General features: G+C 37.0%; 1 protein-coding gene across 10 annotated transcripts in view; it reads left to right on the plus strand.

Annotated features, from left to right (window-relative positions):
* The first annotated feature begins 2724 nt into the window (after positions 1–2724).
* Positions 2725–13546, plus strand: part of LOC105566242 (electroneutral sodium bicarbonate exchanger 1) — a 51269-nt gene continuing 40447 nt past the window's right edge. For 4 of the 10 annotated variants that reach the window (XM_012020100.1, XM_012020101.1, XM_012020103.1 and 1 more), the window contains exon 1: positions 11430–11772. In XM_012020100.1, coding sequence (XP_011875490.1) covers positions 11759–11772 — 14 coding nt within the window. In that variant the 5' untranslated portion in view covers positions 11430–11758. Of the gene's footprint in view, positions 3299–6800; positions 6889–11426; positions 11773–13546 lie in introns of those variants that run through there. The other 6 variants (XR_001009265.1, XM_012020097.1, XM_012020098.1 and 3 more) reach the window with 5 other exon arrangements.

Here is a 13546-nt window from a genome sequence, read left to right on the forward strand (position 1 = left end):
ACAACATGTACATACATATATTACTCCTATTAATGTTCCATTCAGCAATGAAAACATAATTATTATTTATTACATATAATAATTACTTTTTAGAGATTTATTGAATTCCATTGGTGATTAAATTTTTGTAGTGTTTTATTTCTAAGGATTCCTGTGATACATATGAAAAATATGAGAAATATCTCTACTTCTATTAACTTACATATTATTTCTGCAGCTGACATCTATGAACCGTTCGGTTAGCTACAGTTACGGTTGGTAATCCATCTCCTATAGTAAAACGTTATAACAACCGCTCTGATTCACCTTGTATAAATAAGAGATATACATATGTATAAATTAAAAAAGATATATGTATTTACATGTTACTTGCATGTTAATAAAATGTTAATGAAGCAACATAAATTTACATGTATGTACAAAACGTATACTTATACATATACATATGTATATAGTTATATACATATGTATGCGAGATGAGTTATATTTCGTGAACCAGTCTTTTACTATGTGATATGGATTACCGACTGAAACTGCAGCCAACCTGGGAAAAAAATGGAAAAATCTAGTTTACATATGTTTCAATTATGTAATATCTTGTATTTTGAGAGATACAATTAGATATTACAAGATTGAGACATATATAACAAGATTTTCCATTTTTCCACAGTTGGCTACCGTTTTGGTCGGTAATCAATCTCTCATGGTAAGAGACTGGTTCACAAAACTCTCACCCTGTATACATATGTATACTTATACTACTTATAGTAGATAAAAATGAAAAATGTGGTATCGTAGATGTCAATATCAGTGAGTAAAAAATTAGCAACATGTCAGCTATTTAGTCAATTTAATCAATTTAATCGACATATTGCAGCAAATTGTTTCGATATACCATAAAAGTTTTCGCATTAAATTGTCTTCTACTATCAAGATTTTTAGATATAACGATGACAGTTTGACGAGCAAATCTGCCAAGTGCTGTCTCGCGATAGATTTGTAATAAAACTTTGCTGAAAATCTGTAATACGATAAACAAAAATGAAAATCAAATATTATTAAATCAATTTATTTATTTAATTCGAATTAATCTATTCTTCTCTGGACTTGTAGTAGCACAGTATTTCATAAATTTATATTTGAATTTATTCTGCAATTTTAGAATTATGCTCTTGATGCTGCTGGTGATTGGAATTGGTAAAATCAATCCGTGAATAAAGTGCGGGTCGACTATTAATAATCGGTGTTGGATCGATGTAATCTTATTCTTCATTCTTCTTCGCAAAGAGAATCCGACATTTATACGAAGTGCACTTGAACGAAGCTGGGCCAACTAGCTTTCAACATAATAGGCTCGTTCCTTGACGGACGCCTGGTAATAACCTATCTTAGAACATAATATATTCTTGTCAAGACTGAAGAATGATTTGCATTATAGAAAGTAGAATTTTCTGCCTTCCCTTCAACTCTAACTTCTGAAAGCAGCTTCAAGTTTCGTTGCCCCGTATCGTATTAGATATATAATATATTTTTCTACACGAAAACTGTTTTAGCAGAGTTACCTTTCTTTACTTTGTTCTTTACTAGAATTAGAGAAGTTTGACGATAAAAAGGTAACCAACGAAGAGGAGAACACCTTGTAATCTAATAATACAAAACTTACATCTATTTCTTGTCATCATCTCGCGCTATAGCTTTCGAATATAGCTAGCGTAATTTGCTATTTATTGTGCAAATATATTTGAGATTATTACACAAAATAAAATCAGGTTTATAGTTTGTTGTTACATAATAAATAAAAAAATTTTTAATATTAATAGTAATTTAAACTAATAAAAATGTTTTGAATATTACTGTTTTTTTAAGAATATATTTTTTCTTGTAATGTCTTTCTTAAAAAGATTTACATATCTGTATCGTAATTTTCTATCTTCTTTAATTTGCTCACAAATGCGAGCATACATCTATTAAATTTGAACGCAAGAAGTTAACGTAATTAGCTTTTAGTCGGCAATTCGTAGTCTTTGGGGGCAATGAACGACCTTCAGACATCCTTTCACCCTACCGTGCCTTTTACCCTACCAGCATCCTGCCGAGCCACCCACGAATGTAGATTTCGAAGATAGTCTTTACCCGTACCGCTTGATCTAAATACTTTATAATGTAAATAGATAGATTCGTATGCATGTCGAGGAGAACAATTCGAATTTTGACAATAATAATTGTTCAGAATTAGATATTGGTCTGAAGTGGTTTTGGAATAAAACTGCAATTTGAATGCAGGTTATTTGTAGTTGAATCTCAGCAGCCACTAGCTAAAGTCAATAGTGTAAGCAGAGAGAGGAAATTGATCTTAAAAAAATTTACTTTTTCTCTGCATTTATTTTTAGATAAAAAGGCAATTATCAATAATGCCTGATCTCTTTATTAATAAACATTACATAAAATTGCGACAGAGAATAATAACGTTTCTATAAATATTTATGTTGATAGGGAAATATAAGGGGGGCTGAATTTATGTAGTACGATGCAAAATCTAGAAGAAGCTTAAATTAACAAATATAACGCAGAGTTTAAGGAAATTTAAATAGAAAAAAAATTGAAAATTGAAAAGTGTTAAATGAGATTCCTTCGTTTTTCCAATTTATATATTATATTTTACGCGCAGGCATCTTATTAATTTTGTTTTCGCGCTACGCGTGGAAGGTCATAATATTTATATTTTAGACGCGTGTACAGCTGCTACAGCGTTAATCGGTCGTTGACTGTTTCAACTCGCGCCCCGCGAGCTTGTCTAATTATTTACCACCATCTCCACTGTGTCCATGACAATTATCGATCTGTCAAGGAAATCCCCGTGGATCCGAGCGGGTAGGTAGGACGATGAATCAACGGCGGGCAGTTGAAACGCGGCGGATCACCGATGGGCGGCTAACGCTAAGAGACGGCGGGGCTGGTCGGACGAACGAGGAGGAGTCTCATCCACGTGGATCAATACCGAAGAGCGTGCAGGCGCCTCCACCTTTTGCGAGAAGCAGTACTCTCGCGCCGCGGACACGCGCCGCACGCTCTCCACCGTTGATCCTTCGTGCAAAGGCCCCGAGGGTTGACACGGGAACGCCGTCGTTGTTCGCCGGCGTTCTCCTACGTCCTCACCTTGCGGGAGGATGCGAGGCACCTGCCAACCGGGAAAGAAGGATCGTTAGATCTCGTGCGCGACGTGCCTTACCCGCTCCCGCTCGCCCGATGCACTTTTCTTTCATCTTCGTTCCGTGACACATCCGGGTTTACACGAGAGGTACTCTTCGATTTGCTCGCTTCCGTGTGGAAAAACGATCGCGTGTGCTCTCCGGTCCCGCTTCTGCCTTTTGTTTTCACATATTGCATTTTTGTATTTTCATTCTGATTTTCCCCACTTCTGTGATACGTGTTTACTCGACGTGCTGCATTAACAAATAAATTTGTATCAGATAAGTTATTTAGAAATGAGTTTCGATTTTTACGTCTTTATGTTGTCGCCGGTAATGTGATCTAGAAAAAGATGCGAAAACAGTTATGTTTCCGATAACTTCGTTCAACAGTTTATTAATAGTTCATCGGGTATAAACGAATTATATTAGTCGGCTGTTTCGTTACAAATGCAAAAGTCGTTTCTTATTGTGTCCCGCTGCTTGGAGCTATTTTCCTTTCGAGATATCATGCCTTCTTTTCTCATAAATATATTTGATAAGAAACAAGAAGTACTTTTCATTTTCTTCATTTACATGAAACATAATTTCGTGATGCATGACATCTTCTTTTCATAATTATTTATTTCTTATTTAATTTATTTAGCTAAACGCATATTTTTATTTTACTTAAATCTGCTTCGACCTTTCCCACTATTATAAAACATAAAAGTTTCATGTCTTGCAATATCTTTTCCTTGCTGTACTTTTAGACAATATATCTTTGCGGATGTTTTTCCATTTAAAATAAATTAAAAAACAATATCTCGCAATAAAATTACGTGGGTATCATCGTATTTCATAATAAGGGGAAATATTAACTCTTCGTAGGGGAGAATCGTCACCCTTCCTAGATATGATGCTCTATATTATTGATTTTCCTCACCATTTACTCTCTCAATTGACATAATACAATTAATCCATCATAGATATATGAAATCTTCGTATTGCCATGTTGCAAATAGTTTTTATAGCGTCCGTTATGTTGTTGTGCTCGGCGATGTTACACAGTGCATTATATAATTATTTATTCAAACGTAGCCTCGAGCCTAATTTAACTTCACCTTTACTCCGGAGCGGTAAAATTTATTTAGAATCGAGGAGAGATTAGTATTTTTGTCCTTTCAAGTACTACGATTTCCTTTTTGGCGCGTGTTGTTATTAAATTGTCGGATGACACGTGCTAACAATACGCTTCAAAGAGATTATAATGAGGCTAGGTATTTTTAATATCACTAAGAACGGCAAGTGTACAGCAGAAGTACTCTTTGATACATAAAGAGATCTTAATCAAGAATATGCTTGAAACTTTATTATCTCTTATCATGTAATTACAATTACGTAAAATTTCGGAGACTGTTCTAATTTCTTGAATATTGAGAATTGAAGGACTTCAAGAAAACGACTTTCCAGATTCTTTCCTACGAATAAATGAGAAAAATGTGTAAAGAATATGTGACTGAAAGAAAAACATACAACTTCGAATGTTCTTACGTTACGTATTCAAAGCTCGATGTTTTTTTTTCTCTTTCGTCATATCTTCTTCAATTTTTGCTCTTGTGCCCCGGGAGAGAAATTCTAGATAAAAATAATACGGATATGTATCATAAGGGCGATTCATGGATATAAAATAATGTCGTCATCGAGTACTTACATTCTAATAACTTATATGTCACCGCCATTCGATATCTTCGTTCCCTTGTTGCCGTTTAACGTCTTAAGAAAATTTCCTACAGATCTTTACTGTCGCGTTTTAAATTGACATCTTTTTTGCCAATTTGTCACGTGGCTGAAGATAAAAAATAATTTGCCGCATTGTATTGCATCTTGTGCCCGTCACGCTCCAGCTTGCAGCAGCAGCTGTGCACGCGACTTTTACCGAGAGTGCACTAAACTTTCCTGGCGATAAGTGCCACTGAACTCGCTACAACGTGACTTTTTTGCTTATCACTTAGACGCGTTTTAACTACCGTACGTTTTAATCTTTTGATTCCGCTCTATGTACGCTATTTATTTTATCTTTTTAAATTCTTTTGTTAATTAGAAGTCACGCGATATTTGCAATACTGATAAAGAGGGAAAAGCAAAAGAAACGAGAATATCTGAAATGATATTCACGTACATTCTATCAAAGATTGCAGACTGCGAATTTACCCTCGTATCCTGAAGACACAATAGCTTGAAATTTAGTGTTGGCAGGATCTCTTTTTGCAGACACATATCACAGATTTCTAACGGTGTACGTTTAGAAACTTAAATAATAAAAGTTATGTGTACAAACCTAATACATATCAGGCTTAATTCGCATTTGTCTACAGCAGGATTAGAGGCACTTAAGAGGAATAATGTGTCGGTACTGTTAATCATTCATATCATTCAGACGATGCAAGTGTCACTGGTAATGATAAAACGCGATTCTTCTGCGATTAATTAATAATAAAAATAAGCAGTTGATATATGTCATTGAACGCGGTAGAGTGCATCGCAGTATATTATTGATAACAAAACACTATTTGTCTAGATTATCTCTGATATTGATTCCTCGCCAACATCGGAGTTAAAGCACTAGTGTCAATGCTTAAATAATATATAAAACTTTAGTGCATCAAAAAGTAAATATTTAATATAATCTAAAGAATATATTTATTCAAATAAAATTTATGGAAAGTATATTTACTTGTAAATACACACAAAACCCACACACACACACACACACACGCGCAGAGCATACTAAAAGTGAACAAAATTTCTAGGACAAACCGACCATACTTTTCAGCTATCAGTTTGCATTGCAAGCACCCTTAGATAGAAACTGAGGCGAAAGTCATTGTTGCTCTCGGTGACAGGGCGAAGGGCGGTTCGCGTTCGATCGTTCCGCTCGTGGCAGTCGCAGTTGCGAACGAATAGGGCGGAGGTAGTGAAGGTTGCATGAATTTGTAACGACGGCTTTTTATAGGCGGCATTTATCCCAGCAATTCGCAGTCGCCAGGTCAAGGCGACGCGACGTTAAACTCTGGTGAATCGACGGTTCGCATGTTTAAAGCTACCATCTTTTAATTCTATTCGATTCCCTAGACGTTATTTCCCCAAGAGACCGCTATCGGCTTCGTCGTAAAAATTAGCTTTAATAAAAGTTCAACCTCTCACGATTGCAACCCTTTACTTATGAAATTGATAACTCGAAATTTTATTTCGTTGAGCTGTCATCAGATTAAATCATTGTTTTCGATTCTCTTTAACTTAACTCGAGAGCAGTTTCTTCGTGTAATTGTTCGCGACGAGAGCACTTCGGGCACAGCATCTCTGTAAATTATTCAATATTTAATTCTTTTCCTCTTGATCTTCTCCTCGAGAAAATAACGAAACAAGTTCAAGCAGCGGAGAACACGCGCTCTCCAACTTTTCTAATCTCTTCTAGCATGAAATCTTTTAAACGTCGCTCGCGAGGGAACTGTAAAAAGATACTTTAATTAGAGAGCATCGAAACTTCCGTCGTTGATTGAAATCTAGTCTATTTTATCCACGTGTATGAAGTGTGACGTCTCTCTCCCTCTTTCTTTCTCTTTCCTGTAGTTATGCGGGCTGTTTGATAGAACGTGATCGACTCGGAGGAAAGGAAGTTATAATCAGGGTGCATTCAAGACTGCAAGTAAATCAGGAGGTGAGTTTACATATTTAATGAGTACGCCAAAGGTTTTTGCATGTTTCGAATACTATAAATGCTTAATGTTATATCAAATCGCGTATGTGTAGTGGCTAATCAGCAAATTATCATTAATTATTATTATCGCATTATTAGCGTGACGGTATTTACAAAAGGAATAGTATTCGAAACATGATACCACAGTAGTTTTTATTATCTCACGCTAGACTCGTACATGAAAACGTACGTAAATTATAGGCATTAAATAACTGATAAGTTTGTTAATATTTTACTTTTTATCTTAACACAGTACGGATTAGATATTAAGGTAGACTAATTATCAGAAATCTCGATATGAATACTCAGATAGCGTCTACTCAAATTGAGTCTAAACTCTTTCAGACTTTAAAGTGTATATCTTCAAGAATAAAATCGAGCGATCAGTCACGGATTACGCAATAATCATCGCAGGTCGTTTAATCTGTCAGTAACGCGTCATAAAATTTGCATCGCTTTAAACACGTAAGTAAAGCAACAGATGTGCAATAAACACTTGCGATTAAGCACGTGTATTTATACATTCTAGACTGACGTTGGACGTAAAGACAGGTTAAATTACTTGAGAAACGTGATATTTATCATTATTATTATGTAGAGTAGGGAGAAGGAAATATTTACGTTCGCCGATTATTCAAAGCGCGAATATCCCTGAGTTAATGACGCGTGATATAGTGTTGTCCGGTATACATATTGTGAATCATGCAACAGTTATCGAAAGATTCTACCAGTTTGGCTGATCAACTTACGTGCCATTGTAATGGGGCTGGCGGGCATTATCATCTCATCACGCGCTTGTACGAGTTACACGTTAAATTGGGCTCGCATACGTTTAATGTATGCTGGTTCTGTACCGTCTAATTTATCAGACAAGGACAAGTCGAGAGATAACGAGGAAAATGATGAGACGTCGGTGACAGGATACTATTTACAAGTCTTTAGTGCGTACTGATTGGCTCTAAAAAGACTCACGGTGCCTAAACAGACGCTAATTGAGAACGGTTTAACGCGAGGGGCGCTGTAAAGAATGAAAACTCGCCTCGTGTACACTGCGCAAGTCACGATGAATAGATATTTAAGAATGAATAATTTCCTTTTAACGGAAATTTCATGGGCTGTGTTTACTTGCGTTTGGTACGTTGAAACATTTTCCTAAATTAATTATCGTTCGCAGATAATTGAACCCGGCTTTTTATCTGGTAAAATTTCCACCAAGAGCTTCACTGGAAATATGGCCAAAAATTACAATTTTCAGCAGAGATCGATTTTTGATTAAACTTTTATTACGTGCGTCAGAGTGAAATATACTTTTCTATTTAAACTTCCTTGCTAAATATCTCATTAAATATCTCGCCGAGTAATGCGAGAACGCTTTACATATTCATAGTTACAGATTTCCTTTCTCGTTTTCCGATATATGCAAATGTTTGAATTATAATTCAAACGGCATGATAACGCAAAATGCGAATATCTCTTTAAACGAAAAAAAAATCGGAAGGAAAATCGCGCGCTGCGTGTATTAATAATTGGAAAGATATGAACAGCAACTATGAAACACATTGTATACCGAGACAATGCTGCATATGCGAAAGTTTGTGGCGGCATTATTCAAATTCCCTGCTAGACAGCGTGTCGTGTCTCTCGTCAGGCATCGCAACAGTGATAACAGGTCGTTTCTTCAACTGATAGACACAACTGTTTTCTGCGGCTACCGTAGCCTGATAACGAAACACGCGGCGATAATACGCAATACCCCGGGCTTTGAGCGCTCTTTTCACTTTTATCTGACGTGCGAAAGCATCTGCGGCTAATTAAGCCCATATTATTATCAAATTGGTATTAACCCGCTGCCTCTGGTTCTCAGCGGTTTGCACCGCTCGTCGTCACAAAATATATATGAGCGATCAGACGTGTGCTGTAGAGATCTATAGATTTACATAATCAGAAATTTAAATGAGCGATTGCGCAATCGTGGTGAGGAAAAAGGTTTGCATGAACTCTTAAAATGACCAAAAAAGACTCTTTAGTCGATCTAATATCGTTCGGCGCGCATACGTTAATTTCTAAACGGTCAGAGTATAAGTTGAATTCTGATACAAAAGCGCAAGTGAAGCGATTAAGAAGACTACATTGTCTTATTATTAAAACGAAACGAGATTTGAGGATCATTAATTATTACGTACACATCCGAAGAATTCGCGTTATAAGAAATAAATTGTTACGAGCTTCTTTCAGCAAGTTTTTCTAATCCTTCGTAGCAATTCAATTATGCAGGTGTATTAAAAAAATAATGGAATAATTACTGGTCAGTTTGGTTCATGAATATGTAGAGGCGCATGTGGTTTCTGGGTATATAAGCGCGCGATTAAACAAATTGATCGTATTCTCCTACGGGTGTGACCATAAATGCAGTATGCAATATTCATTCGCGCGATTAATTATTTATGACATATGCGCTACTCGCCACTTCTATGCGCTAGAGCGCGAAATAACCAATTCTATTGGAATCACTAATGTCATTTGAATAATGCCATTGCATAGAATTATTTGCTAACAAGCTACATTCTTTCCAGTGGCCGTTTGGGCAAAACTTTTATTTCAACGGGCTCTGCTCGTATACAGCAAACGAAAGGAGCGCTAATTTTACATTTCTAATAATTAAATATTAATTAAATATATTTAATAAGAATATGTCGCCAGCAATAATTAACAACTTCAGTGTTTTCTTCACTATATCTGGCATTTTTAATAATACTCGTACAGAAAATTTATTGCGAAAAATATTACCCCATCCAGGGTTTGAACCTGGACCTCCCTACACTCTAGGTGGGCGTCTCACCAATTTGACTGATTGTGAGACATGCCTCGGTGGTCTAGAGTGCAGGGACGTCCAGGTTGAAACCCTGGCTGAGGTAATATTTTTCGCAATAAATTTTCTGTATTATAAAAAATGCCAGATATGGTCCAGAAAACAACGAAGTTGTAAATATCTGCTGTCACGCTGCCGTTAAAGTTATTTCAGTTCATTTTTAAGTTTCCCTAACGAGATAGATATGCAGTAAGTAATACTTATCGGGATTAGTACAGTAAGGCAATAAAGAGATCAGTATATTTCTCGATAAACACAAATAATGTCTCGAAAGGATAATTTACGCAAAGTAGGCAACAACAGGTACGTGTGCCACGTGTTTCTAATGCGCAACATCATCGCATGCAAATCTCTCCCTTCTTCGGAACTAACGATAAATACCACTGCTGTGTCGACGTGTATTCTTGCACAAGGTAATATCGCATTCGCATCCGCACGTCAAACCTATCATTGCACAGGCATCAAAATGATTTCCAATGCAGCGACACCAGCTATCTATAAATGATTCGTATAATGAAAGACGTGTATTTGGTGCGCGCGCAATAATGCAGACTTTACAACTGACGGGCGCATTAGAGATGTGCCGATTATACTGTGGTCGTTTTTATCGTTTCTGCGTTTCTCAGATAACTTCTTAAACGAGAGAAACATTATCTCGCTTTTATCCTATAATCATTATATTATCCGTTCCATATCGCATAGATAATAATTCTTTTACAAACGCCAATATATTGAGTTACTTTATCTCTTGTTATCTCGCTGTATTATTTCTATGAGATTTTTACTTGTGCTCGATAAACCATATCCAAATTATACGCGTTTTACATGCAACGGCTCTGGACTTGCATGAAAATATTTTTATGCCGATAAAACTTAACAAAAGTAAGATAAAATGGAGACCGAGGGATTATCAGGAGCCGCTGTTTTCCAAATAGATCTGTCTTATTTGGAGAGCCAGAACCTACGCCTTTCGCGCCGCAACGATCGAAATGTTTGCACATCGTGAAATAATATTATCCACTTTGCGCCGTTCAATTTCAGAGCACCGATAATTGGATATAACCATTATAAGTTTGGCGAAGATAAATATCTTTTTAATCCTCACGTGATATTCAATCGTACTTTTATCTCTCTCTCTCTCTTTCTCTTTCAGTCTGCAAATTTTGCGTTCGTCGTCCTGTAAATGTGCAACATGAAACTAAAAAATTAACCTCGCAGATCGCGCGAATCGATTCGGCGATGAAATAAAACGTAAAATTCGGGACGCGCGGTCACCGATACACCTTCACTAACTGAAGAATTCATGCTTCCTATATCCATCTACAATGGGAATCTCGGCGAGAGTGCTGCAATGGCGTGCGGCTTCTTTGAAACTGCGGACTAGTCTTCGGATGATCTGAACAACATCGTTTACTCGACGATTGTCACATCGTCACCGATTTCGAAATGACAGTGAATAACACCCCTCCCTGACAGCCTGACCGGATTCGCGAGCATATCTCGGCACTATCTGGGCGGAGTTTCCTTATCAGAATCACCGGATGACTGTCTCCGCGCTGCTGCCAGCCACTGACTGGTTGCTGCGACTGGCCGATTGCTGGCCGTCGCTGGTACCGAGGAGAGTGCGATCGGAAGCTATCATCTGGCTGTCAGCCGATGGTAAACAGTCCTCCGGCATACACCGCGGTGCGCAGACGTGCGTACGTACGTAGTGCAACGTGTGCACGTGTGCATACGCGTGTATATGTGAGCAGACCCATAGAGAGAAGGAGAGAGAGATAGAAGTAATTGAATACACATTCCCGTCTGTCCACGCGCGTCTGTATTTACTCGTGAAACGGGGCGACTCCGACATGAGGATCACCGTCTGACATTGCCAGCCAAAAGTGCATTCTCCATCGTGCTCGTCGTCGCGCTGACGGATCTCTTCAGGTGCAATCACCAGTGGAGCTCCGAGAAGGCATGCAATTCGACAAGTAGGGTCTTTCAAATAATGCTTACGTGGCACAATTCTGCTCTTGCTGTGATTAATAATTTCTTAACTTGCAGATTACGTTCTTTTACATTGTATTTCGTTACACTTGCTTCTCGTATACGACAAATGATAGCCGGTGTCGGCAATACTGGCGCGTTGTTGCGAAAATTGGGCATTGCTAATTTATATTCTCAATTAGACTTATTTATGAATAATTAAATTAATATACACGCGTGCACTAATTCATTATTTTCATCCGTTGACGAATCTCATTGTGCGAATAATGTATTAGCGGTTCAAACTATTTGAATCGCCGCCACGATGATTAAGGCTACCAGATTGATCGATTCCGCGAGCCGAAGGTGCAACAGATGTTGGTACAAAATTTGCGCTCGCCGTTCTATCGTATTTATATTGGATCACGAATTGTTTCCTCAAGATTCTCGATGCATTCGACGTCGACGCTCGAACGATCTCTATAAAAGCACAGAAGAACTGAAACGCGCTATCGATGATGATAACGGGGAAAGTGTGCCGGCCAATTTCAATGTGTTTTGATATCCGTCAATAAAATTTCCTAGAACAATTTCTAAACGCTCGTAGGAGGAAACGTATCGAATAATGAAAATATCGATAGCGTTTTGTGGGGGAAAAAACACAATCTATGCTACTTTTATTACGATTAATGACATTTTTCATTTAAAATATTTAAACAATTCTACTTACGCGTAAAAATGTAGGCACGTCAATTACTGATGCCAATATTAATATGATAATAGCAGTAAACGGGGATAATGGAGAAATAGTTTAAACAAATAAAATATTTACTTGACTCACAAATTTGAGTTAAGTAATTTGAATGCAAAATTGACATCCAAGACACGTCTGATGTTGTAAAAATTGGACAATTGATCCAGCCAACTTATAATCGGCTGTACTAATCATGCAATCGTGCATTGCACGAAACGCGTTTAATTCCAGTAGTAGCCTTGAATAAGATTCACCTTGCAACATGAAACATGAATAGAGTCAGCTGACCGCGTTTAAACAAATCTTCTTTCTCGTACGTACGCGCTCAATTCATTTATAAAAATCATGGAAGAATAAGTATTTCGCAATATCTAACCGTCGATCACGTGCTGACCCGCACTTTGACCCAAGTAACGTCACATGGATTCTCTTATCAGCGTTTATATGTGCTCGATTCTACATACAATGATTATCGTTATCGAGTAGCGAACCTGGAAAAAATATCAGCTCATCGAGACGGAATTGATAATCGACATGCGACACGCAAATTCATTCTGCAATTGCACTCGTATTATCTAAATTATCTATATATCATATGGTGCGCGGGGAAATATGCGGAAACAAATGTCAACGGTATTGTGCAATAATTTATACTTACCAATAATCGAAGAGCGATACGTACGATATCTCTAGAAATTTCAGTAAACGATATTATCTAAAAAAATATGCTTAGAATAAATATTCAAAGAACAATAAATGTGCATACGGAGATTTTACAAAAGATGTTGTTTTACAAAAAGTCACTTCTGAAAGACTTTTGGAAAATGCGAACAGGAAAATGAACTTACATAAAGGTAGAGTTGTAAAATTATTTAAAAAAAAATTATACTCCTGCTATCGTCGCGAACAAATGTGCAATTGGAATAATAATGGAATTTCAAGTACACAGAACGCACAGTACAAACAACAAATGCGTACCAAAGTGCAAGTATCACTTCGTTAGAAAATAATATGATTCCGCGCAA

This window comes from Vollenhovia emeryi, unplaced genomic scaffold (genome assembly GCF_000949405.1).
Source record: "Vollenhovia emeryi isolate VEMERY1.0 unplaced genomic scaffold, V.emery_V1.0 DF939146.1, whole genome shotgun sequence".
NCBI lineage: Eukaryota > Metazoa > Arthropoda > Insecta > Hymenoptera > Formicidae > Vollenhovia > Vollenhovia emeryi.